The sequence below is a fragment of the Lygodium microphyllum genome, chromosome 9 (genome assembly GCF_053477565.2).
Source record: "Lygodium microphyllum isolate KBCC chromosome 9, Lygodium_microphyllum_v1.1.10, whole genome shotgun sequence".
NCBI lineage: Eukaryota > Viridiplantae > Streptophyta > Polypodiopsida > Schizaeales > Lygodiaceae > Lygodium > Lygodium microphyllum.
Window position 1 is genome coordinate 97,374,698 of NC_141143.1, and position 23,242 is coordinate 97,397,939.

Genomic DNA, 23,242 nt, shown 5'->3' on the forward strand with positions numbered 1-23,242 from the left:
TGGTTTCTTCTGCTTCTCACAATTTGCCCACTAGGAAAGTATATATAGATGGTCCGAAGGGCCCACCTGCTAAGTTGGCTTTTGATGCTAGAGGTAACGTGATTACCCCATGGGATCGTCGTTATCCCTGTTCTATCCCCAAGACAGTGGATACACCGTCTACCTCTAAATCTGGCCGTCAGAACTCTTTTGCCGTGTTAGCTGATTGTTTGGATGAGGGAGTCCTTGACATTGTAGCAGAAAAGGTTAAATTGAGGCAAGCTTTGCCTCGTTCTTGATTTTCTTTTTGAATACACATGAAGTTAGCCACGTGAAATGTGCGAAGCATTTGTTCTCACAATAAGCAACATGCCATGTGGAGTTTATTGCATGAGAATTAGTGGGATGTCTTGTGTGCTGTTGAGCACAAGAGTCATGGTGAAGTAGGAAAAGTTGTGGATTGCCATGGGTTTCGCTTGTTTTATGCAGGGACACATGCCATGCATTATTCTGGTGTGCTTATGATTGTACATGAGAAATATCAGCCTGTTCTTATAAAAAATAATGTACATGGTCGTTTTGTGGTGATTGAAGTTTTATTTGAAGGAGAGATCTTATGGTTACTCGGGCTCTATGCTCCAAATGACCCTTTATCCCGTCGGGATCTTTGGAATACTTTGCAGACCTCCTTGTCACTTGGCAGACGGGGTTTTTTGATGGGGGATTTTAATATGTGTGTTGATCCTTCACAGTCCACATCAGAGCATTCGGTGATGGACACTCCAGAAAGCCGTGTATGGAATGCGTTTGCTCTTGCTGTACTTAAGCAAAATCTCTGGTCATGGCTACACTCTTCTTCTACAGGGTTTACTTTTCATTCTGCGCAGTATACAACTACATGGTCGTGGTTGGACCGCATGTACATCATGCAGGATGATGCTTTTCTTCCTGAGATGTTGGAAATGATAGTGTTGTAGCAATATGCCTTGTCGGACCATTTTCCTCTACAACTTGAGATGCTTGTTCAACCCATTGCACCTTTTAAGCAATTTTTGGATAGACTCCCTTTGCGTTTCAACTCATCTTATTTGAAACATGCAATCTTTCAGGGTTATATGCAGCAATTGATTGATAGATTTTTATTGGACTTCTCCTTTGAGGGCAATGCTTCTTTTGAACGATTGCTCTCTAATGTGCAGTGGGTTGTTCGGCAGTATGGGGTCCATCATACCTCTCTTTGTCGGCGGCGTCGACAAGCAGCAGAGGAATTACTGGCTTTGGTTTGTTCTCTACTGGTGGAGACTCCAGATGATGTATTTCTGCTGCCATTGGCTATGCGTTTGGCTGATCTTATTAAAGAGTTTCAGTTGAAATCTTATCAGCAGGCCAAATTGCAAAATTTGACTGAGAATTTGCAAGATAGTGCTTGTCAGACTCATAAGTTCTTTCGAGCTCTTCATGCATCTCCCACTCGAGAGAATATGACTAGACTCCAGGATGCAGAAGGTCAAATGGTCATTGATCCTTAGACTATTGTGAATATGTGTAGGAATTATTTTCTAGATCTTCTTGGTTCTACTCCTTCACCTTCTAACCAAATTATTCATGCTCGCTTAGTTTTCTATGATTTGGTCTGCAATCGGGTTCCACATGACATGCAAACTACTTTGGAGACAGATATTCGTGAGGTGGAGGTTATGGATGTTTTGTTACACTTGCCCAAGGATAAAAGTCCTGGTTGGGATGGTTTCACCAATGAAGTCTTTGAGGTTTTTGCTACCCGACTGGTGAAACCATTGACGGCTATGTTTCAGCAGGTTTGGGAAACGGGGTTTATGCATTCCTCATGGAAAGAAGGACTTATCAAATTGCTTCCAAAAGTTCCTTCGCCGTCTATGTTGAAACATTGGCGACCAATTTCTTTGATGGGTTCTATGTATAAAATCTTTTTCAAAGTAATGGCGAATCAGCTCCATAAGCATCTTCTTGCCATTGTACATCCTCTTCAATATGGTTTCATTAAGGGCCGAAACATTCTGCATAATGTCTTAAATGTGCAAATGGCTATTGACTATGCAAGGCACTCTAATCAGGAGGTGGTATTGATTCAATTGGACCTGGAAAAGGCTTTTGATTATTTAGACCGGTCTTTCATTGCAGAACTTATGTCTACTATGGGCTTTGGTACTCGGATGTCTCGTTTGATCTATACCATTAGTGTTGCGGCTTCTGCGCGAGTTATGTTGAATGGTGGTGTTACCGAGCCATTTGTCCTTGCACGCTCTGTGAGACAGGGTTGCCCTTTGAGTCCTCTCTTTTTTGCCCTTGCGACTCATCCGGTTCTTTTGATGTTATCTCATATGGCAGCTTCTACTCAGTTGGCTGGATTGTCTCTTCCTTTTGGATAGCACTTAATTAGTCAATCCTTGGCTGATGGCAACTTTATGATTTTGCGTGCGGACAAGGATAATCTTCGCAAAGCATTAGATGTTTGGACTCTCTTTGGTCATGCTTCTGGTCTTCATATCAATGCTTTGAAATCAGCCATTCTCAGTTGCACGGAGTCAGATTTGCAATCATTGGACTGGCAGGGAATGGTTGTTCCCCGTGGTTTCATTGTCAGGCATCTTGGGTATCCTTTGGGTGTTGATGTTCGGCTGAAGCAACTACTAGAGTGGATTTCACAGAAACTGGCAGCTAAGTTTCTGTATTGGAAGTCGCAGGCTTGGTATTTCCATGTTCGCCTCAAAGTGGCTCAGACAATTATGTTGCCAATGCTCACATATTTCTTGCCATTGCTGCCTTGGACTACTACTACATTGAATGCTCTTACTCAGTACATTCGTTTCATGTTATGGAAGGACTCCTTGCATGCAGGCATTTCATGGATTTCTTGGTCGCATGCATGTACCCCAAACGCATGGGTGGTGGGGCTATTTTGGATGCCGAAACTCATATGCTAGCACTCCGTTGGTCTCTTTTTCGTGCCATGTGCTTGGATCATCACCCGTGGGTCTTTATAGCCTGTTATTTTCTTGAGGATCACAGGCTTGTGCATGGTAATACCCAAATTCGGAGCTCCTGGTGCGATGTTCTTAATGCAGACTCTCGGTTTTCTAGTCCTTCATCATCCCTGCTTGCTCATTTGGTATGTTCGTGCAAATTGGTTCTCCAAAAGGCTCAGTGGCATCCAGCAGAGGACCGCTTAGCTACTAACTCTTTTCAACTGGAATTGTTGGCAGCCTCGCGATTACTTTCTTGGGAAGGCAAACATGAGCTCAGACCAAAATTTAACCACATGGCAGGTTTGGGCTTGACTTCAGTTGCAGATGCCACCCTTGCCAATCGCAATGTGTTGATATCGTTTCGTTTAGCCAGGAGGCTTTTCAGGATCCCTCATGGATACCGTGATTTATGGGGACAGCTTTTGATGGTGCTCCAGAGCAGACAACCCTTTCTTGCCCTTGCTTCGGATCATCCCTGGTAGGACTGGGACCTTGCAGGCCGGCTGAATTTGGAAAAGGCCTCAGCTAACTAGGTGTATCATCTTCTGATTAAAGATCATCAATGGCTGGTTACTAAAGCTAATATTGTATAGGGATTGCGTAAATCTCAGTCATGGTGGAAGGTAACTATGATGGAGGGCTGGTTGAACAAGACACCCTTCAAATGCAAGGTCTTTCTTTGGAGGATGATGATTGGTGGTCTTCCTCTTGCTTCAGCCCTTTCCAAGCGTCGAATCTTCAACGGCAATTGTTTCTTTTGCACCACCAGTGTGGAATCGGCCCGTCATCGATTTATTTCTTGCCCTCTTGCTAAGAAAATCTGGTCACTCTTGTCAGCGGTTTGGCGAGCAGTGGTTGGTTTCTCACTAAGCCCTTTTGATTGGGTTTTTGTGCGGCCCAAATACCCCACACCGGCATAGTCACATATGAAGATCTTGTTTCACTTTCTTAGATACTGGGGCTGTTGGCACAATTGGACCATTCGGAATGCTTTTCTTTTTGATTCAGCCTCTAATGTTCAAGGACATATTGCTAGGCTTAAAGGTCTTTTGCATTGGCAGATAGATCTCATTCGGCACTCTGACTTACTCCCTGAGGAGGACTTACTTCCCTAGCATATGGCAATTTCCTCTGCGTCTTTGCCATGACTTTTGTAACTCTTTTGTCGTTTAGTACTTTATAAATATAACATCCATTATGAAAAAAAAATAAAGAGAGATGTGGGAACTCCAACAATCATAATGCGTGACCGGTCTTTCCTTTATTCAAATGTCATTGGAAGAATAAAGAATGAAGTGATAGTGATAGGCATCCGTCACCTGCAGTATACAGGTGTGCGGATATTATCAGTGTAGTAATATATGGGTGGCTAGAGACATGCGCCTTTACCCCCAACCACCTTCCACTTAAAGGTGAATGTGTTCCTAGTGAGAAGAGAACAAGAAAAAAGTGACAAAGTACAAATGTACATAAGTACAACATGATGAGGAAATACGTCATCTCATCCAATGCTCATCAACTTTCTAAGGGAGGCAAAATGCTCTGTTGAGAGACTTTTCGTGAGCAGATCTGTAAGATTTTGGTTAGTTGAGATCTTGACAAGGCCAATAGATTTGTCCTCAACCACCTTTTTGATGAAGTAGTAATGCACCTCAGTGTGTTTTGTCTTCGTATCGAAGACTGCATTCTTGGCTAACTGGATAGCACTCATAGAATCCGAATGCAATGTAGGGACCACATCAGTAATACCAATGTCTGCCACTAGACAGCCTAACCAAAGCACCTCCTTGTAAGGCTCAATGGCTATAACATACTCGGTCTCGATAGTAGAGAGGGCCGTGCATTTCTGCACCCTGGACATCATAGAAACAACATCTCTAGCAAAGGTGAAGACATAGCTTAAGGTGGACTTTCTACTTTTTGCATGTCCTGCATAATCAGAGTCAGTGTATCCCACGACTCTTGTATCCTAGCCATCATAACGTATACACAGTTGTTATGCCCTTCAGGTACTTCATGACATCCTTGATGGTATCCGATATAGCGTGCCACAACTCCCACTACAAATGCTATGTCAGGATGAGCGACTATTGTGGCATATATCAAACTATCCATGGTGGAGGCATAAGGGAGCTTGGCTATCTCGGCCTTCTACTCATCAGACTACAGATAATTGGCTTGACTAACCTTCACATGAGAAGATAGAGGACAACCAATAGGCTTACGATCATGCATATGAAACCGCTCAAGGACTTTTTGGATATACTCCTTCTGTGACAGATAAAGGAGCCTCTTTGAGCGATTGCGCGTGATGTGTATCCCAAGAATATGTGAGGTCTATTCCATGTCCATCTCAAACCTATTCTTGAGCTAAGTTTTCAAGGCATTTAGTTGATCATGAGCTCTCCTAGCAATAAGCATATCGTCCACATAGAGTATAAAAAACATAAGGCTGTCATCATGAGCCTTCATGTATAAACATAGATCTACAGCACTATGGCTATAGCCGTGTGAATACAAAAAAGCATCAAACTTGTGTTACCATTCCCTAGGTGTGTGCTTAAGGCCATAAAGGCTCTTTCTCAACTTGCACACTAGGTATTCCGTGCCTTCTTCTTCAAAGTCCTTAGGCTCCTCCATATAGATCCCATAATGCAAGTCCCCATGTAGAAAAGCTGTCTTTACATCCATTTGATAAAGGTCCACGAGCAACCAATGCTAGCACTAAGCGTAGGGTCATCATTTTGACCATAGGAGAAAAGACTTCATCAAAGTCAACACCATGTTTGTGCTTGAAACCCTTAGCTACCAATTTGACCTTATAAGTGGGCTCGGGGTGTCTATGGATATTTTTTAGCTTGTATATCCACTTGCATGGCAATGCCTTCTTGCCACTAGGCAAAGGAACCAAGTCCCACATATGGTTAGTTTGTAAGGAGTCAAACTCTGACTGCAAAGCCCTGTCCCATTAGTGACTATCTTTGTGCATTGCCTCATAATAAGAGAGAGGTTCACCTGCATTTGTCACCATAACATAATCCATGGAGGGCATAAAGTAATCAGGTTGGTGTCTAGCTCTAGTAGAGCGTCTCAAAGCAAGCTAATCTTGCACAATGGGTGGGGCTTGGGCCACTGGAGCATTAGCTGCTGCAGGTTGTTTGGTTGGCTGTATGGGAGGAGGAGGCTCTATAACCGGCCTGTTCACTGGAAAGGGCGGTAGTGTACAACCAAAATATATAAATGCTTTCACCCAATTCACAGTCGCCCACTTTACCTGAACTTAAAGACACAGAACCAAGAAGAAATACAGGAAGCTAGAATGCTCCTGTTGCGACACAGACACCCTGTTGGCCCCTAAGTCAGGCGCCCCTTGCGGTATTTCTTTATTCATTAACAAAGGGATAATCCCACAATAACCTGCCTACAAGCTGTCCCTGTACAAAGTGGAGAAGGAAACACGGTTCCAACCCGATTTCGACACCGTAACGGCAGCACAACTTGACTTGGTCATTATCCCTACTCAATAGGTGCCTCCATACTCCTAAACACACTCAATGAAGTGCCTGGTAAGAAATTCAGCACGCTGAATTTTCTGGTTTTTGTCTTTAAACTGCTCCAAAATACATGTACAGTGTCCCTGGAGCTTCCTTGAAGCTTTTGGAGCAAATAGACACCAAAAATGTCCAAAAACCTAAACCTGCAAAAATATACAGCAGGCTGTAATTTCCTGTTTTGGGCCCTTTTGACCTGCCAATCACTTGTGTGTGTAGCCAGCGGGCTCCCGCACCTTATGGGCCACTTGCCCTTTGAATCCTATGAGATTTCACATGAGAAATCTCAGGAAAACAGCGTTTTCCACACAAGTATCTGCTTGGGAATGCAATTAGCAAACCCTGTACCTGTTCAAGAGGCTCTTGCCTCGGCAATTATGCATAAACCCACAACATTGTACATGATCCATCTGATCAGCCCACAACACTGTACATAATCCATCTGCTCAGATAAGGAGAGTGACCTAGGAGGAGCAAGCTCAACCTCTGTACATGAGTCAGAGATGAAGAAGTACCCTCCATAGCTAATGTATTTGCAGCAATCTGCCCTCAGCCCCGTGAGTTCCATGCTCCAATCTGCCCCTCATGCATTGAAACTCGTTTTTGTGCTGCTGTCTCTCTCTCTCTCTCTCTCTCTCTCTCTCTCTTTTGGGAATTTATGCCCAAATTGTGACACATGGCATACACGTAACAATTTTCCTGTTTAAACCTTTCGGTCTAAAATTCTCTACGATCGGTGCAAAATTTGACCTCGGCACAGACCAGAGAATTAATCCTCGTGCAAAAACGAAGATAATGATGCAAACAGATTTTGGGGTCCAAAAATAGTAACTCCCTAAATTTTAGGAGCTGCTTCCATTGCATCCCCACTAGTCTTTTGACCATCTTTGGAGACTATGGCTACATCCAAATTTGCAATGCAGCTCAACTGAAAGTGAATTTCCACTGATGACCCCACATGGACTAATCTCTTGCAGATTTGTCCATCTTCACTTTGAACTAGTCTCTTTCAGGCTAGTTCTTCAACACACTTGTACATATACACTTTCTCAAGTCTCTTCCAAGCTTGTCAATCTACAGTGCCATTAGTCTCTCCCAGACTTGTACTGGACCTTAACTGTCCAGTCTTGACTCACTGGACATTCTTGTCCGTTTCACATACTGGCCATGCAACTCAGGCGTTTAGATTTCAAGAGGGATCCTTCCAAAAAGAAAAACCAAATAAAGTAGTAATAAAGAAATTAACAAAAAGGTAATAGTTGTCACAGTCTTGTGACAGGCTCCTTCTGAAAGATCACCCTAGGTACCTCAACCACCTATTCAGGTTGGTTATATATCTTTTCCTCACGGAAAATGACATCATGGCTGCGGATAACCTTGCGAGACTGCAGATACCATAGGCAATAGCCCATCTCACCTGCATCCCCATAACCAAGGTAGATGCATTTCATAGACTTAGGATCTAGCTTATTGCGCTTGTCCTTGGGAACATGGTAGAATGCCTCACAACCAAAGATGCGTAAATGTACATATGATGGAGGTTTTCGGGTCCATACCTCCTTTATAATCTGGCAATTAGTAGCAGTGCAAGGAGATCGGTTGATCAAGTGTACGGCAATAGTAACGGCCTCAATCCAAAAGTACGGGGGTAAGCTTGCTTGGCTAAGCATATTGCCGACTCTCTCCTAAATCATCTTGTTCATATGTTCGACAATACCATTTTGGGGAGGGGTGTAGGGGACAGTCAATTGACGCTTAATACCCCACTCATCGCAAAACTGCTCAAGAGCTTTTGAAACATACTCACCCCCATTATATGACCTTAGGCATTTCAGTTTATATCAAGATTGGTTCTCAACAAGAGCAAGTCAACGTTGAAAGGTAGACAAGAGATCTGATTTTTGCTTAATAGGGAAAGCCTAGACCTTATATATGAGTAATCATCAATGAATGTGACAAAGTCTTCGCACCACCTAGCAATTGACAAGGCATGGGACCACATACATCCGAGTGTTCAAGAGCCAAAGCTCACTCATGCACTTAATACAGACTTTTTATGCGTACTATGCGTCTACTAGCCATATAAACAATGGTCACAAGACTCAAAACACTTATAGTCTAGGGGCGGAAGATACTACAAATTGGTAAAGCATGTTCATTTCTTTCAAAGACATATGCCCAAGGTGATGATGCCAAAGAGATACATGTGAAAATGCAGCCATAGCCAAAACATGGTTAACTGACTAAGATATAAGCAAACGATAGAGGGTACCAGACTTAGCACCATGTGCACTAACAAGATTTCGATGGATAATCTTCCATAAGGAATCACCAAAAGAGACAACATAACCTGCATCATCCAAGGTGTCAGCAGAGATAAGGCTCTTCGTGAGAGCTAGTATATGACGTAAATCATAAAGAGTGAATATGCTGCTTGAACCAAAACGTTGTTGGACATCACCAATACTAACTATCTCCAATGCTAGGTCATTACCTAAGGGGACAGATCTGGTCATATTGTGATAGGAGTGAAACCCCTCTCTATGAGGGGTCACATGAAAGGAATCCCGTGAATCTATCAGCCAACACTAAGTATATTTTGACAAAGCATGAGTCAGCTATGAAGCATCCAAAGAAGAAGCTGCCAAGATAAGATCATTAGATACAATGAGTTTGTATGGGAGGGTATACATAATTAGGACGCATTAAGAGAATGAGAAGCACTTGGATCAAATCCATAAGTTACTTTGATTTGAAGGCCCTCTATGCTAAGATAGAGTTTGTAAAGCAAGAATTTGGACATATAATATCCTTGAATAGCTCTTGGGAGGGAGGAACATCGTTTAGAAAGAGGTGCAAATATCTTCTTTTGGGGGTTGAAATTTGGTTGTCCTGTTTATTAGGCACCTTATGTGAACTAATGGGGCATGTAAGCTAGTTATGTAAAGTGGGCCTTAAGTTCCACACGTGTGTAGGGTGAACACTCTTTAAAAAGAAGGTAACTATGATGAAAACTGGGGGGATGCTCTACTTTCTGGGTGGGCCCCTCCATAAAATGTACATTGCAGTTGAGAAATCTAGGTGGGCCAAGGGACAAAAAGGCATGTATGAATGGCCATGGAAATGGATTCAGGCTGCACCACATTGATCTCTTTAATCTTGATACTAGACTTGCTAGGCACAATACTGCGATCATCATTCTTATCCTACACTTTACCCTTTCCCTTTTCCTTGCACTTGTCTTCGTTCATTTTGTGGCACTGTGGCCGAATATGACCTGCTTTCCCACAATAATGATAAGTTAGATTGGACTTATGGCTACGGTGTGAAGAAATACTCTAACACAAAAACACAAATAACACTGTACAACAAACTATAGATTGATAGAAGAACACAGTTAGGGTTAGGGTAACTCAGAGACAATGAACACAAAGAATAAATGAAATGATATGACTATTGAATATACAATGCTCATGTAGCAAACACACTATGTAGTGAATGAATACTGTATCTCAAACTCTTGTATCTCAAGGATTAAGGCAAGGGTAATGAGCTAGAGAGTGTGTCGTACTTCAAATGGATTTCGAATTGCAGCAAGGTAGCCTTCGGATGTTGAATACTAGCAAACGTAGCCAAAGAAGGCTGAATCTGATGTAGACGGCGGTGCATGAGAGAGGACTAAAAATACTGGCTGCAAGAGAGAGAAAACAACAAACTTAGGCTATAGGAGAGAGGAAGACTAAAAACGCATAGATAACCAGTAGCAGCAGTCAGCATGCTGAAATCAGCTTTGAATAGTGTGTGGTAGGCTGGAAACAGGTGCCAGACTGTTGTAGACAGCAATGGCCAGCTTGGACCATAATGTCCTCCACGTCCGGGTGTGGGCAGCAAGTTGAAATACTTGAAATTTGCAAAAATAAGCTTAAGGCTGAATGGAGGATAACATATCTATCTATGGAAAGTTTGGGCCCTTCCAAGTGGGTTTGTGCTTATGGGATGTAGACACTCTCTAGGAACACATTTCTTTTTAAATAAACAAGGTTTCTTCGTTAATTAAAGCATGTTTTGGGGCTATTTAACTCAAGCTAATGCATTTTTAGCTCAACACCCCCTCTCAAGTCTAACAACGATGCCATGAGAAGTAGGCCTATTTTTTTTTTCTTTATCTGTTACCCCAAGGTGTCCCATTCGAGAGTAGCCAAAGCATCAGACAAAGGGTGCGTTGGCTACCCAGTGTCTACTAAGGCTATAGAGGCGATGGTTATCTTACGAAGGGAGCCTAAGCGATCACCCTAGAGAGGCCAGGGCATTGGACAAAGGGTATATGTCGATTGCCTAGTGGCTTACCAAGTCCTGCAAAGGCGGATGGAATAAGTTATGGACTTTATTTTTTTTTGGAGGGCTTTGTAGTTTTGATAGATTTAACATTAAGTGAGGGTTTCAAATTAGTTGACCACTCCAAAAGGCCGAAAAGGGATAAATGTGCAGAGATGTATGCTTACATGGACAGAATGCCAATGCATGGGGTAATGCAAAGGGAGATGCAAGATGTCATACTCACATAAAATGCAATGCAACGTTGCTACTTAGACTGTGCCCTCGTAGGGGAATTGTTCACTTATCCAAGTGCCCTTTTACAATCATGTCATCCTGACAATGCGGATGAAGTTACAAATGTCCATAAGTACAATACAAAAGAATGAATGAATGTCTAAAAACCGTAAGCATCATCATTGTCACTATTAAGAGAAGTAGCTGCTCCCTCTCAAACTGGAAGGGAAAGCAATAGGCAAGCACCCTCACCCATCAACTTGAAGAGTAGGGGAGGGTGTACCCAAGCCAGTCTTGGTAGAAGGTATTGAAGAATTGGCCGGCTAACCGCTTTGGTCAAAATGTTTGCTAAATTGTCTAATGAAGGCATAAACTCTAGGTGGATAATGCCTAGCTCAACCTACTCTCTGGAAAAGTGGAAGTGGACTCACACATGCCGTGTCCATGGTATGATGATTGGATTGTGCGTAAGGGCAATGGCACTTTGGTTGTCGCAATAGACAATGGTGGGAGAGTCACAAGGGAAGTGAAGTGCCGCCAGTAAGCTCCTTAAGTAGATGGCCTCGGTGGTGCCATTGAAGAGAGCCCTATACTCAGCCTCGGCCATGGAAGCTGCCATTCTCTTTGGGGGCTGTGCCGAAGGTGAAGAGGTAGCCACCTTGGGAATGACGGGTGTTAGGATCTCTTGTCCAATCAGAATTAGTGTACCCTTGCAAACATAAACTAGAACTATAAGTGAGGCCATAAGAATAAGTACACGGTAAAAAAATGCAACACACGAAGACATGCAATCCAATGTGACATCCTAGGTACTGTGAAATATTGACTAAGTATGCTAAGTTTGGCCTAGTATGAATTAACCAAAGAAGTTTCCTTATTTTATCATCAAGCATGTGTGTGTATGTATGACACCCAAAGACTCTGAAGTGGGCAAAGAATGCCTCGTACGGGTCTTCTAAGGAAGAGCCGCAATCGAGCACCGGTTGAGGATGTACACCGCAGTGTTAGCAACCTCACCAAAGGCGCTCAGGGAGCTCTGCTATGAATAACATAGAGCGTGCCATTTCCATGACTGCCCGGTTCCAATGCTCTATGACTCCATTTTGAGAGGGGGAGTTGGTAGAGGTGAGCTGGCGAGAGATGCCATATTGCTGTAGAAACTCGGAAAACTTGTGGAAGATGAACTCACCACCGCTACCACTCCTCGTGCAACCAACACGACGACGCGTCTGGTTATGGACCAACAACACCCAAGAAGAGAAATATATGAAAGCATTTGACTTATACTTGAGCAAGTACATCCACATGTATCTCGAATGAGCATCCACTATTAAAAAAAAGTACAACGTGCTGTTCAAGGCAGTAGTGGATGTGGGCTTACAAAGGTCAACGTGAATTAATCTAAGAGGCACCTTAGCTCTATGTATATACTACTGATGAGATGGGGTACGGTGCTGCTTCTTGAGCTAACATTCTCAACAGACATCTCGAGCTAGCTTTAGGTGAGAGAGGCCCTTAACCATCTCATGGCAAGACAACTCATAAAGAGAGTCATAGTCAGTCAAGATGCCCTAGGCGGAAATGCCAAAGACACTCATTGTTTGTAGGATCTTGAGATGTGGCTAATGTCTGGAAGCTATGGAACACGGAGCCCTCGATTGTTGGCTTGGTAAAAAAATGGGTCATGTGGTATAGGCCATTAGGCTGTGCCTCACCGCGAGCAATCACTAAATCAGTCTGAGAGTCAAGGACCTCGACTGTGGTCGTTGTTAAGAAAACTTCTCGCTCCAACTAGCAAAGCTGCTGAAGAGATAACAAGTTCACCCCAAGCTGAGGGACATGGTATACATTGTCTAGCGAAGCCAGATTTGGACCCTTGTCAGTGGCAAAATTGATGCAACCTTGAGCCTGGATCTTGATCGAGGAGTTGTTTCCTACGTGGACCCACCCGGTTGTAGGGGCACGGGTACGAAATATATGCTCTATAGGAGTCATGTGATGTGTAGCTCCACTGTCCACAATCCAAATAGTTGCTGATGTACTCAGCTCTGACAAGTGGACTTGTGTAGTAACCTCGTCGAAAGGCAACTCACAGACGTGGACGAGACTCGCATCATATGTCTCCACAGAGACGATGTGGGCCTCAGTAGACCAGTCAGACAAACCCTTTGGCGTAAATAACATTGTTAGCTGAGATGGCTGATTGGTGGCAGTGTGACTTAGACCTTTCCACTGCTCCTTGCCATCACACTGCCTCCCCTGATGGGGGTTGCCTAACTGGGGGGGGGGGGGGGTTTGTGACTTGGGTTTTGGTGCTGTGCCTCTTGCCTTTGATTGTCACTCGTCATCAAAATGTCCAGTCTTTTGACAATGCTGACAATACCTATTTTTCTTAGGTACATTCTGACATCCGGATTTGAGTTGAGATTGGGAGTTTTCTTTTGATTCCCTTGCTTGATTTTGATTTTGATTTGAAGTTTGATTTGGTTTATTAACTTTCCCTTGCTGCCCCATCTAAGAATGAGCAACAAGAGCCCTCTTTGAGAGATTATTCATATGAAATTGATCGAGCAACCTTGTATAACCCAATAACTGACATTCAAATTCATAGAGTGTGAGTAAATTGGGCAAAGAAACCACTTGTTGCACAAAATTGAAGTATTTACGCGGTAGCTTGCTAAGAAAAAATGTGACTTGATTGTCAAAGGACTTAGGAGTCCTTATAGTGGAGAATTTGGCAAGGAGATGTCGATATTGAGCCAACTTGACTTTCAAGTCATCCCGGTTAGAGATTTTGAAGTTCTGAAGCTCAAGGTGAAGATTTATTCGACGGGTCCTATCTTGAGTCACATAATAGTCAGTTAATTGTGCCCATCGCTCTGACGCTAAGTCAAAATGCTGAAGTTGAGAATGAAACTCAGGTAATAAGCTCTGTATCGGCTTGACAATAGCGGAGGCATTTTTAACCTTTCATGAGTAGACGACCTCGTATGGAACAATTGTGGGATCGGGTTGGGGTTCCAAGCCTTGCACAAGATCCTATAGATTCTGTGAGTCAATGAGATGTCTCATCAAGTTCGACCAAGTTTTAAAGTTTGATCCGTAAAAACGAGTCTTATCACTGAATCCATGCTTTGACGGAAGATGAGGTAGAACCATGAGGTGTTGGGAATGTGGGGTAAGATAGATGTGGAGGATAAGATGGTGGTGGTGGTGGTGGTGGAGGTGTCTAATAAGGAGGAGGGGGAAGAGGTGGGTAGGCAAAAATAGGCAGTGAGTATCCAATGAGTGCCAATTGATGCGGAGGTATCGAAACATGAATGTTTCCATAGGGTTCCGGTGGAGGTAGAGGCACTGGGACACGTGAGCCCTGTCAAAACGTCCGTTGGGACACATCATAATGACCAGAGGGTCCACTAGGTAATGCCATGGAGGCAAACTGTGGCATCAACTGATCCACACTTGGGAGAGACTGGGGGGAATATCCAGGTTGCAACGATCCTGAAAGTGTGTGAGGAAAAGGTGAAACACCACCCGACTCAAGAAGAGGTCAGGTCTTAATGGTTATGTCTAAGTTTGAAAAACCCCCCAGTGTGATGAATGAAAATACATGTGATGCTACATGAGAGGCAACATGCAGTGCACTTAATGAAAAGACTGAAAGGATGTGGTAGCGGAATAAGAGGGTGGGATGCGAGGTAGATTAAATGGATTTGTGATAGATGTAGGTATGGGAAATAATGTGGGTTTCTTTTGTCCATTAAATGCATTAAATTGAATAATGATGATGAAGATGCACCTACTTCAGTTTGACCTTTGAAAACGAAATTGTTTGAGGAAAAGAAGAGAAAGAGGTTCTCACAGTTTCTTGTTTCAACTGCTTACTTAGTCTTGGTTTCATAAAGAAATATCTGTCTTCCTCATTACTCATAAATTAGAAATTGTTTTGCAGATGCCCTTCATCATGAAAATCATCTGTACCAATAGGAGAAGGGGAATCATCATCTCGTAAGGTCGTAGAACTCCATGGTAGTCCCATGTCTGTCCGGCCATGTTGAGAGCTTGTGAAGCAAGTGTGGGGCCCACTCTTAACTCATTCCTCGATGGATTTAGCTTGAATGTGAGAAGTGGTGCGGAAGTAGTGTTTGAAGACATTTGTCCATTTGTTCTTCATGCTTCTCATGTAGAGCTTTCAGATCAAGGCCTAGGTTTCTCTCAGAGAACTTGGCTTTGATACCATGTGAAGAAATATTCTAACATTGAAACACAAATAACACCGTATGACAAAGCACAGATTGATAGGACACAGTTAGGTTTAGGGTAACTTAGAGACAATGAACACAGAGAATGAATGAAGTAATATGACTAGTGAATATACAATGCTCATGTATCAAACACACTATGTAGTGAATGAATACTAAACCTCAAACTCTTGTATCTTAAGGATCAGGCCAAGGGTAATGAGTTGGAGAGTGTGTCGTACTCCGAACGGATCTCGAATTGCAGCAAGGCAGCCTCTGAATGTTGAACAACAGTAAACGTAGCTTGTGTGTGGCTGGACCTGATGTGTAGACGGCAGTCTAGAGAGAGACTGTTGTAAATGCAGATTGAGGAGTGAGAAGATTTGCAAACGTAGGCTAAGGAGTGAGAAAATCTGCAAACGCAGACTGAGATGATGATGGCGATGGCTAGAGGAGAAAGAAAACTGGCAGGGCAGATGTTGGGGCTTCGAAACGCAGCAATATGCTGATGTGGCAGGTTGTACGATAACTGGATCGGTGGACAATAGTAGCCGCCTGCCTGGAAATAGCAGCAAAATGAGGATGGAGGGTTGGAAACAGGCGCCATATGAGTGAAGACTGCAATGGACAGCTTGGATTGCGTTGTCCTCCATGAACGGGGGTGTGGGCAGCAAGCTAAAAACACCTGAAACTTGAAAAAACAAGATTAAGGCTGAATGGAGGGCAACATATCTATTTATAGAAAGTTTGGGCCCTTGTCATGAGGATATGTATTTTTGAAACCTCACTTAACATGTGGATTAATTTTTAATCACATGGTTAAGTAAATGCTGCACATGTGAGGTATAACTAGGGCTAGAGTAAATTTACGAGCCCAGGACGGGAGGAAATCACAGGATGTCAAAGAAAAAAGTTGCTATTAGTTATGTTGCACATATACTTGGTGATATTTGGTATGAGATATTGGCCTAGGTCATTTACGATAAGTGTTAGTTGGTGATACTAGAGAAGTGACGTTTAATGGTACCTAACACCAATCTGATGGTGAAAGATGGCGCAGAGACACTCAAGAATGGAAGTTGCCTAGCCGATTTAATTATTGGCTAGTAAGATTAGTTTTTAGGACACCAAAATAATTATTAGATTAATTTTCAGTATTTAAAGACTGAAAATTAATATTTTGATTATCAATAATGTTGGAGAAACCATTTGGGAAGGTTGCCACTTGTCAAAAATGCCCATGCAAGATTGAGAAACGTCTTTAGAGGTTGGAGAGGGGCATTTTAGTGTATTTAGCCTACAATAGAGAGGGAGGAGATGTTGTTGGTCTGATTTGCCTCCATTGGAGGACCGTCTGAGGTAGCCAAGGGCAAGAGAAGACTAATCAACAGCAGGTGACAACTTCTGCAGGTTGTCGAGATAGGGCAGCAACAGTAAATGATTGATTTTCTTCAGTTCTTTGCATCTACAAGTTGTTGAGATAGGGCAATAGCAGTAAATGACAGATTTTCTTTAGTTCTTTGCGAAGAAAGTCTGAATTTTCTCTCTCCTTAGCATTCTCTATTATCTCTCAGCCTTTCTACAACCTTGCTTCGAAGATTACAGCATTGAGATCACTAGAGACTGAGAAATTTCATTAGGATTTAGTAGTAGCCTTGGGAAGTGTGTCAAAAATTGCAAACTCCAGGACTTGGATTCAATAGGATTGAAGCTGTTTTTAGTTAAATTCAAGTTGAGAGACTTACAAATCAATGAATTTGGGGCATTTTCCATCTCCATCAAAGCAGATGAAGGCCAATTGACTACTTGAATTAAGAGGCAAATCAGATTGAAGACTTGCCGATCATTTTGGATAGCAAGGGAAGTTGTAATATCGAAAGGGATTGGGAGAATTCCATTGTACATCAACTTATTCTTCAATTAAGTTAAATAAATAACGAAAGGGGCGCCAGTTTTGGGGACAACAGGGTATCCATTGTCCAAGATTGTAAGTTAATTTGCATTCTCAGTTTTGTAATAAATGTTATTGCTATAACTAAGTTGTAATTAGGGAATTACCACCCATCCACGGAAGGAAGACTGGTTTTAGCCCTCCCAAGTGGGTTTGTGCTTATGGGATACAAACACTCTCTAAGAACGCATTTCTTTTAAATAAACAAGGTTTCTTCCTTAATTAAGTATGCTTTGGGGCTGTTTAAGTGAAGCTAATGCATTTTTGGCTCAACAATGTTGGCCATCAATTGTTTTACTTTGTCCCCAAGATATAGCTAGGCATTTTCTTTTCGAGTTCTGAACATCCAAAGTAGAAAGGAGTTGACCATGTAAAATGTTTAGATGGTTCTTTTGATATATCATACTCCTATCCAGTAAGGATAGGTTGCTCTTAGAGCTTAGTTTTACTTTTTCTTTTTAAGTTCTCTAGTTGACTATGCCTTTTGGCACTTGAAGTGGATTGTATAAATGATGATTGATGTACTTGGTTTGCCCTTTCTCTCTTGCTTTTTTTTGTAATGAGTGATTATATTATATCAAATGACTAAAAGATACCAAAGTCACCTGAGTTAAAGAGCACAAAAGTTAGGGTAGGGTCATTGAAGACCGTCCAACACCAACGTGCTAAATCATCTTTGGTCAAGATGTCTGCATGCTAAATAAGATCAAGTTGCCATTGAAGAAGTCCCTTAAGCTTTGCAACATGGCCTTGGATGCCCAAGGCAGCATAAAAAATGAATGCATTGTGAGGGACCCAAATATGCAGTCAATCCCAATCTAAGAAAGCAAAACAGAATCTTCATATGAGGTTGCGCCGAAATATGATATTTAGCCTTGCCAAGGACCCAATCCAAAGCACACATCCTAGTTCCCACCACAACTTGCCAAATGTTAGAAAGGAGGGCTCAAATCTTCCAATCAAAAGGACATGAGATGAATTTGCGATAGGAAGTCTCAATTGAAGTGGTGTAGAAGAAACAATTCCCATTGGAAATATCATTGTAGTGAAGAGCCAATGCAAGGGGAAGACCACCCACGAGCATTCTCCAAATGAATACCTTACATTGAATGGTGTCTTGGTTATCCACCCCTCCATCATTGTTAATTTCAAGTAGGCTTTAGATTTGTGTAATCCCCAAAGTGCATTGGTTTTGGTGGCCAATCTCTAATCATGAGAGGATAAATTTGATTAATTGAAGAAGACTTAAGACTCAACACTTTGCAAAGTTCAAATCCTATGAGGGACAATCAGAATCTAGGACAAGAAAGGGTTGTTGGTCCTACAAAAGTCAGGAGACCTTGCCCTAAAGATCATGGTAGCCATGATGGACCTGAAAGACCGATCTGATGGTGCGAAAAGACATCATTGTGCCTCGAGGCAAGAGAGTGGCATCAACGTCGAGACCAATCCAAGCGGAGCCATGCGATTAAACTTAGGTCTCTCCTCTGATTTGTTCTCCCGAGAAAGCAGGCAAGACCACTGGAATTTCCATTTGCAATGAATCAGCAGCCAATCTGTCCTTTGCCGGATGCGATTGGACCTTGCAAAGTACCATTTCCCACAAGCACACCAAATGGTGAGAAGAACTGAAGCTGATGTAGAAATCTGAACCTAAGCATTAAGAACATGCCACCACAAACCTGGAATCTTCGTATTACCATACCAAAGACCTTGATTCTCAAGAAAAAATCGGGCAATAACAGGTTGTTGACCAGCACACATTGCCTGTAAAAGAGACCAACGAAGGCTTGTCATATGGGTCTGAACATCCAAAACAGCCCCACCCCCCATGGATTTTGGTGTACAAACCTGCACAGAATCATTCTTCCACAGCATAAAATGGAACTGCTGGGTGAGATATTTCAAGGCAACATTAGTGCAGAGCAGCAATGGGAAAAAGTAAGCAAGCATGGGGAGCATAATGGTCTGTGCCACTTTAAGGCGCACATGATGTCTCTTTCATGCATGCGCTATGTTGTGTGTGAGCTTTGCACTCCTAACAAAGATAGGAGATTATCTGTTCACAACACAGATGCAGATGCTGAGTGCTAGTTGGGATTGCTGGAAACTGTAACACAGTCACAAAATTCTGTGCTACTGAGTTTGAAATGGGGATGGTATTGTTGGGATAAGAATTGAAGAGGCCTACTGCTGGAAATGGAAGCAAATCTGCTGGACATGATACACCATCCTCTGTGCCAAAGTTCGAGTGCTGGAGATCTGGATCTGCATCATTTGTCAGTACAGAGTCTGTCACTGGAAATGGGAGCTTAGTTGGTCTTGAGAAGCTATAAAAGTGATGCCTGCCAAACTGCAAATGCACAAGCAACCTTGGGATTGGTTGCACCCAGTCTGTCAGCTGGGTCATTGTTTAGAAATTGGGTCTGAATATGGCTTTAGAATGAATACTTTTGGTTGAGGATTTGGAAGCACTTGTCTTTGATAGACAGAGTTGCTGGTGAGATGACTGTACAATATATCTGTGTGTGTGTGTGTTTGTGGTAACCTATGAACCACAACAATGATCATGCATAATCTGAGGATTGCCATGTTGGTTGGTGAACAGCACTGCATTTACCACAAACCCTCTACCCCCTTCTGCGGTGAGCCAAGCCCACAAAAGAAAACTGAAAAGCTGCATAAATATCCCAGGATGGGCATCCATTGACCTCCAAGGTCTCTGGTGGCTTTTCCCTTGCTCCCTTGCAGTCTTGCTGCTGCATATCATGATTGAGATTATTTGATTATGGGACAGTCAAAATTGCATGTGGGACCAATTGGTTTCTTGTCAGCTCTTTTTTGTTATATTCATTATATTTTATTCTGAAAAAGCCTCTTTGAATTTCGAAGGTCAAGTATGACAAGACTATTGAACAGTTCTTCAGTTGACTTTCTGTAAACCTCCATGCTATCCACATAGGCAGATGGAAGTTGGTCTTTGGTCATTTGGAACCAGCTCAATCTTTTTCTTTCTTAATTTTTTCAGAAAAGATGCGTTGAAAACTTTTTTATTTTAATAAAATTTTCACATGTTGCAGAATTTATTAACGATTTGCTTTGCCTTTATTTATTTGTGGATGCAGGCACTAATCTGTGCTACACTATGCATTAGGCAAACAGCTGTTCATGCAGGCTCGTGTACTTATTTTCATCAGGTGTCATTGCTGCAAACTGCTTCAGGATGTCTTCCTATTGGGTTAAATAAGACTTTAAAGAAGGATTCATTAGCAGTTACTACTAGATCAAGAAGACATATTAGCAGCTCCTCTACAGAAGGAAAGGATGCTACTCTAACATCAGATTCTTCAGAGAAGCATGATATACCTTCTAAAGATAATGACAAGTTTGGAAATCAAAATGGTGCTGCTAGTGAAGGGAATTACCCATCTGGAGATTTGGATTATGTGAGGATGGGTGGTTGGGATATGTTCATAATGAGACTAAAAATGCTGATCGCTTTACCATGGCAAAGGGTCAAAAAGGGAAGTGTCCTAAAGCTCAAGCTTTCTGGCAGGGTAATCACCGGAAATGTTCCTTGAAATTTTAAATCAAATGATTGTTTGAAAAATTTGCTGACTCTATGTCAGAGTGTATCTTCTTTTCTTCTGCACATGTAGGAAGGAAAGAAACCTGTTTTGCACAGCCATTATGTCGAAGCTAGATTTGATGCAAGTTGCTGAGTCAATGCATAAACTTCAGCAACTGCACTTTGGTCATTAAAACTGGTCAAATTCTCGTCACATCAACTGGCTACTCATACATTTTACTTGAAACTTTACAAGCTGTAGTAGGGCTGATTCAGACGGTCAAGAAAACCTAAAGTAGGTTTATACTGGGTGATTGCTATGTAAAACTTTCAGTTTTTTATTTTGGGTTACACCAATTCACACACCACAGAAGGCCATGGGTGAAACTTTGTGGCTTGAACTAACATGAACTTCAACAGCTATGCCTGTTGTGATCAGATCAGACTGCATAATTGATTCTACTCATGTACTGTGGAGCTAATGGGTAAAACTTGTGGACTAGTTTTGTCTAAGCCTTGGAAATCTGGGGCATAATGACTGGATGATATCACTGCCTATCCTGCAGAACCCTACAGGTTTTTCCGAGAAGATTCACAATCTGAAGTTTTATGCTCAAACACTTTCAACATCATTAGCTAGGCAATGTTGTTAGAAATCCCAAGTGCTTATCATGAGACTATGGACCATCATAGATAACATACCTGTAAGAAGAAAAGTTTGTTCCGGCTGAACTGTCTTAATGATATGTCAAATGCATGTTAAGCCGATTCTTGATACAGCCAGTCTTGCTAAACAACAAGAACAAGCCAGTGTCTCTTGAGCGTAGAGGCCAGATCTGAGGCCACAGAAGTGATTAAATTTTTAAACAGTCAAGAGCCGTCTTAATGACATAGGAAATGTAAGCTAGGCTGATCCTTGATGCAGATGATGTTGTTAAATGACAATAATAATTCAGTGTCTAGTGAACTTAGAGGTTCTTTATATATCCAGATTACAGAACAGTTCCAGGGACGATTTACAAGTGTCGTTTCATTGCCGCAAGTATGTCAAAACCTTGTAAAAGCAGCATATGACCCTCGCATTTCAGGAGTGTATTTGCAGATTGAGCCTCTTGAGTGTGGCTGGGCGAAGATAGAGGAAATCCGCAGACATATCATTTTTTACAGAAAGTCAGGTAATATATGCTCTTCTTCCATTAGAATGATACAAATTTTACTGTTGTTTTGTACCATGCTTGTATATTTTATAATTTCGTTTTATTTAGATTTTGGCTTTTGTGGTACTTGTTCTTCACTGTAATCATTGAAAATTCCTTATAGATGGAGTGTTTTGACTTTAAACAAAGCTCTCCTTTGTTTTAGACACTATTTTAATGAGAATTATAGTGGTGATCATTCAGAGGCAGGAGATACTTTCTGAGCAAGGGAAAATGAAGAAACAACACATAATGGGTAATGGAAGGTATGAAAGATTCGCTGCAAACAGATTGCCAGATGATGGAGAGTTAGTAAAATCAGAACCAACCTAAACAGAGAAATGTAAATTTCAGTGTCTCCCATACTTGTTTATATTAGGGTTATCCCTCTTTGCTTTGAGCAAAAGAACACTTTCTAATAACTTCACCAATACTCTAGATGAGTCACGAAACACTTGATGCCTTCTCAGCGCCAAAACTTTGAAGCTTATGTGGATAGAAACCTTTCTTTCTTGTTGCAAATTCACAACACATTGGATTATTTAGGGTCAAAGAATCCTTGATGTGCTTCCACATCTTGATGCCTTTTGGAAAGTGCAAATCATTCTTGATCTGCCTCATCATGAATCAACAGACCATGTGTTGCCAACAGTCAACGCTTTCAAATCTTGCATTTGTTAGCAGAGTTGCCTCATGCTAATCACACTAGTTGGTAGCATTGTCTTGTTTTAAGCAGTCATCGTCTTGCCATTAGCAGTTATCCCTTTGCTAGGGCCCTCTCATTATGCAGAATGGGATCATCCCTTATGTCATAACATTGCTGGAGCATAGCTTGCACGATCAGCCTCTCTTGTCACAGCTAGGTAAGAGCTCAAAACACCTCTTTAGATTAACAAATACAATGCATTAAGGCAATTTGCCTTACCTTCCATGTGCCACACTTTGTCCATACTCTACAAGTGCCTCAACCCAAGAGCTCTATTACATCCCATCTGCCAATATAGTTACTTGTATTGGCAGCAATGCATAATTTTTGTCATGATGAATAGAGAGACATTAGTGCAGCACCTTAGAGCCAAGTCTCTGATACCATGTAGAAAAATGAGAGCTGCCATTGCTAGAAAAAGGGAAAGAGAAGAAAAACAGCCTCACTGGAATAAACTGATCTAGCATTCTGGAACCATGCATTCTTGGGAGTTG

At 42.0% G+C, this 23,242-nt stretch overlaps 1 protein-coding gene across 1 annotated transcript in view; it reads left to right on the forward strand.

Moving 5' to 3' along the window:
* SPPA (signal peptide peptidase) overlaps positions 1-23,242 on the forward strand; it is a 111,445-nt gene that overhangs the window by 20,833 nt on the left and 67,370 nt on the right. Inside the window, exons 2-3 of the mRNA XM_087684853.1 lie at positions 20,404-20,835; positions 21,838-22,021. Of these exons, the coding sequence (XP_087540979.1) occupies positions 20,404-20,835; positions 21,838-22,021 (616 nt within the window). The remainder of the gene's footprint in view (positions 1-20,403; positions 20,836-21,837; positions 22,022-23,242) is intronic.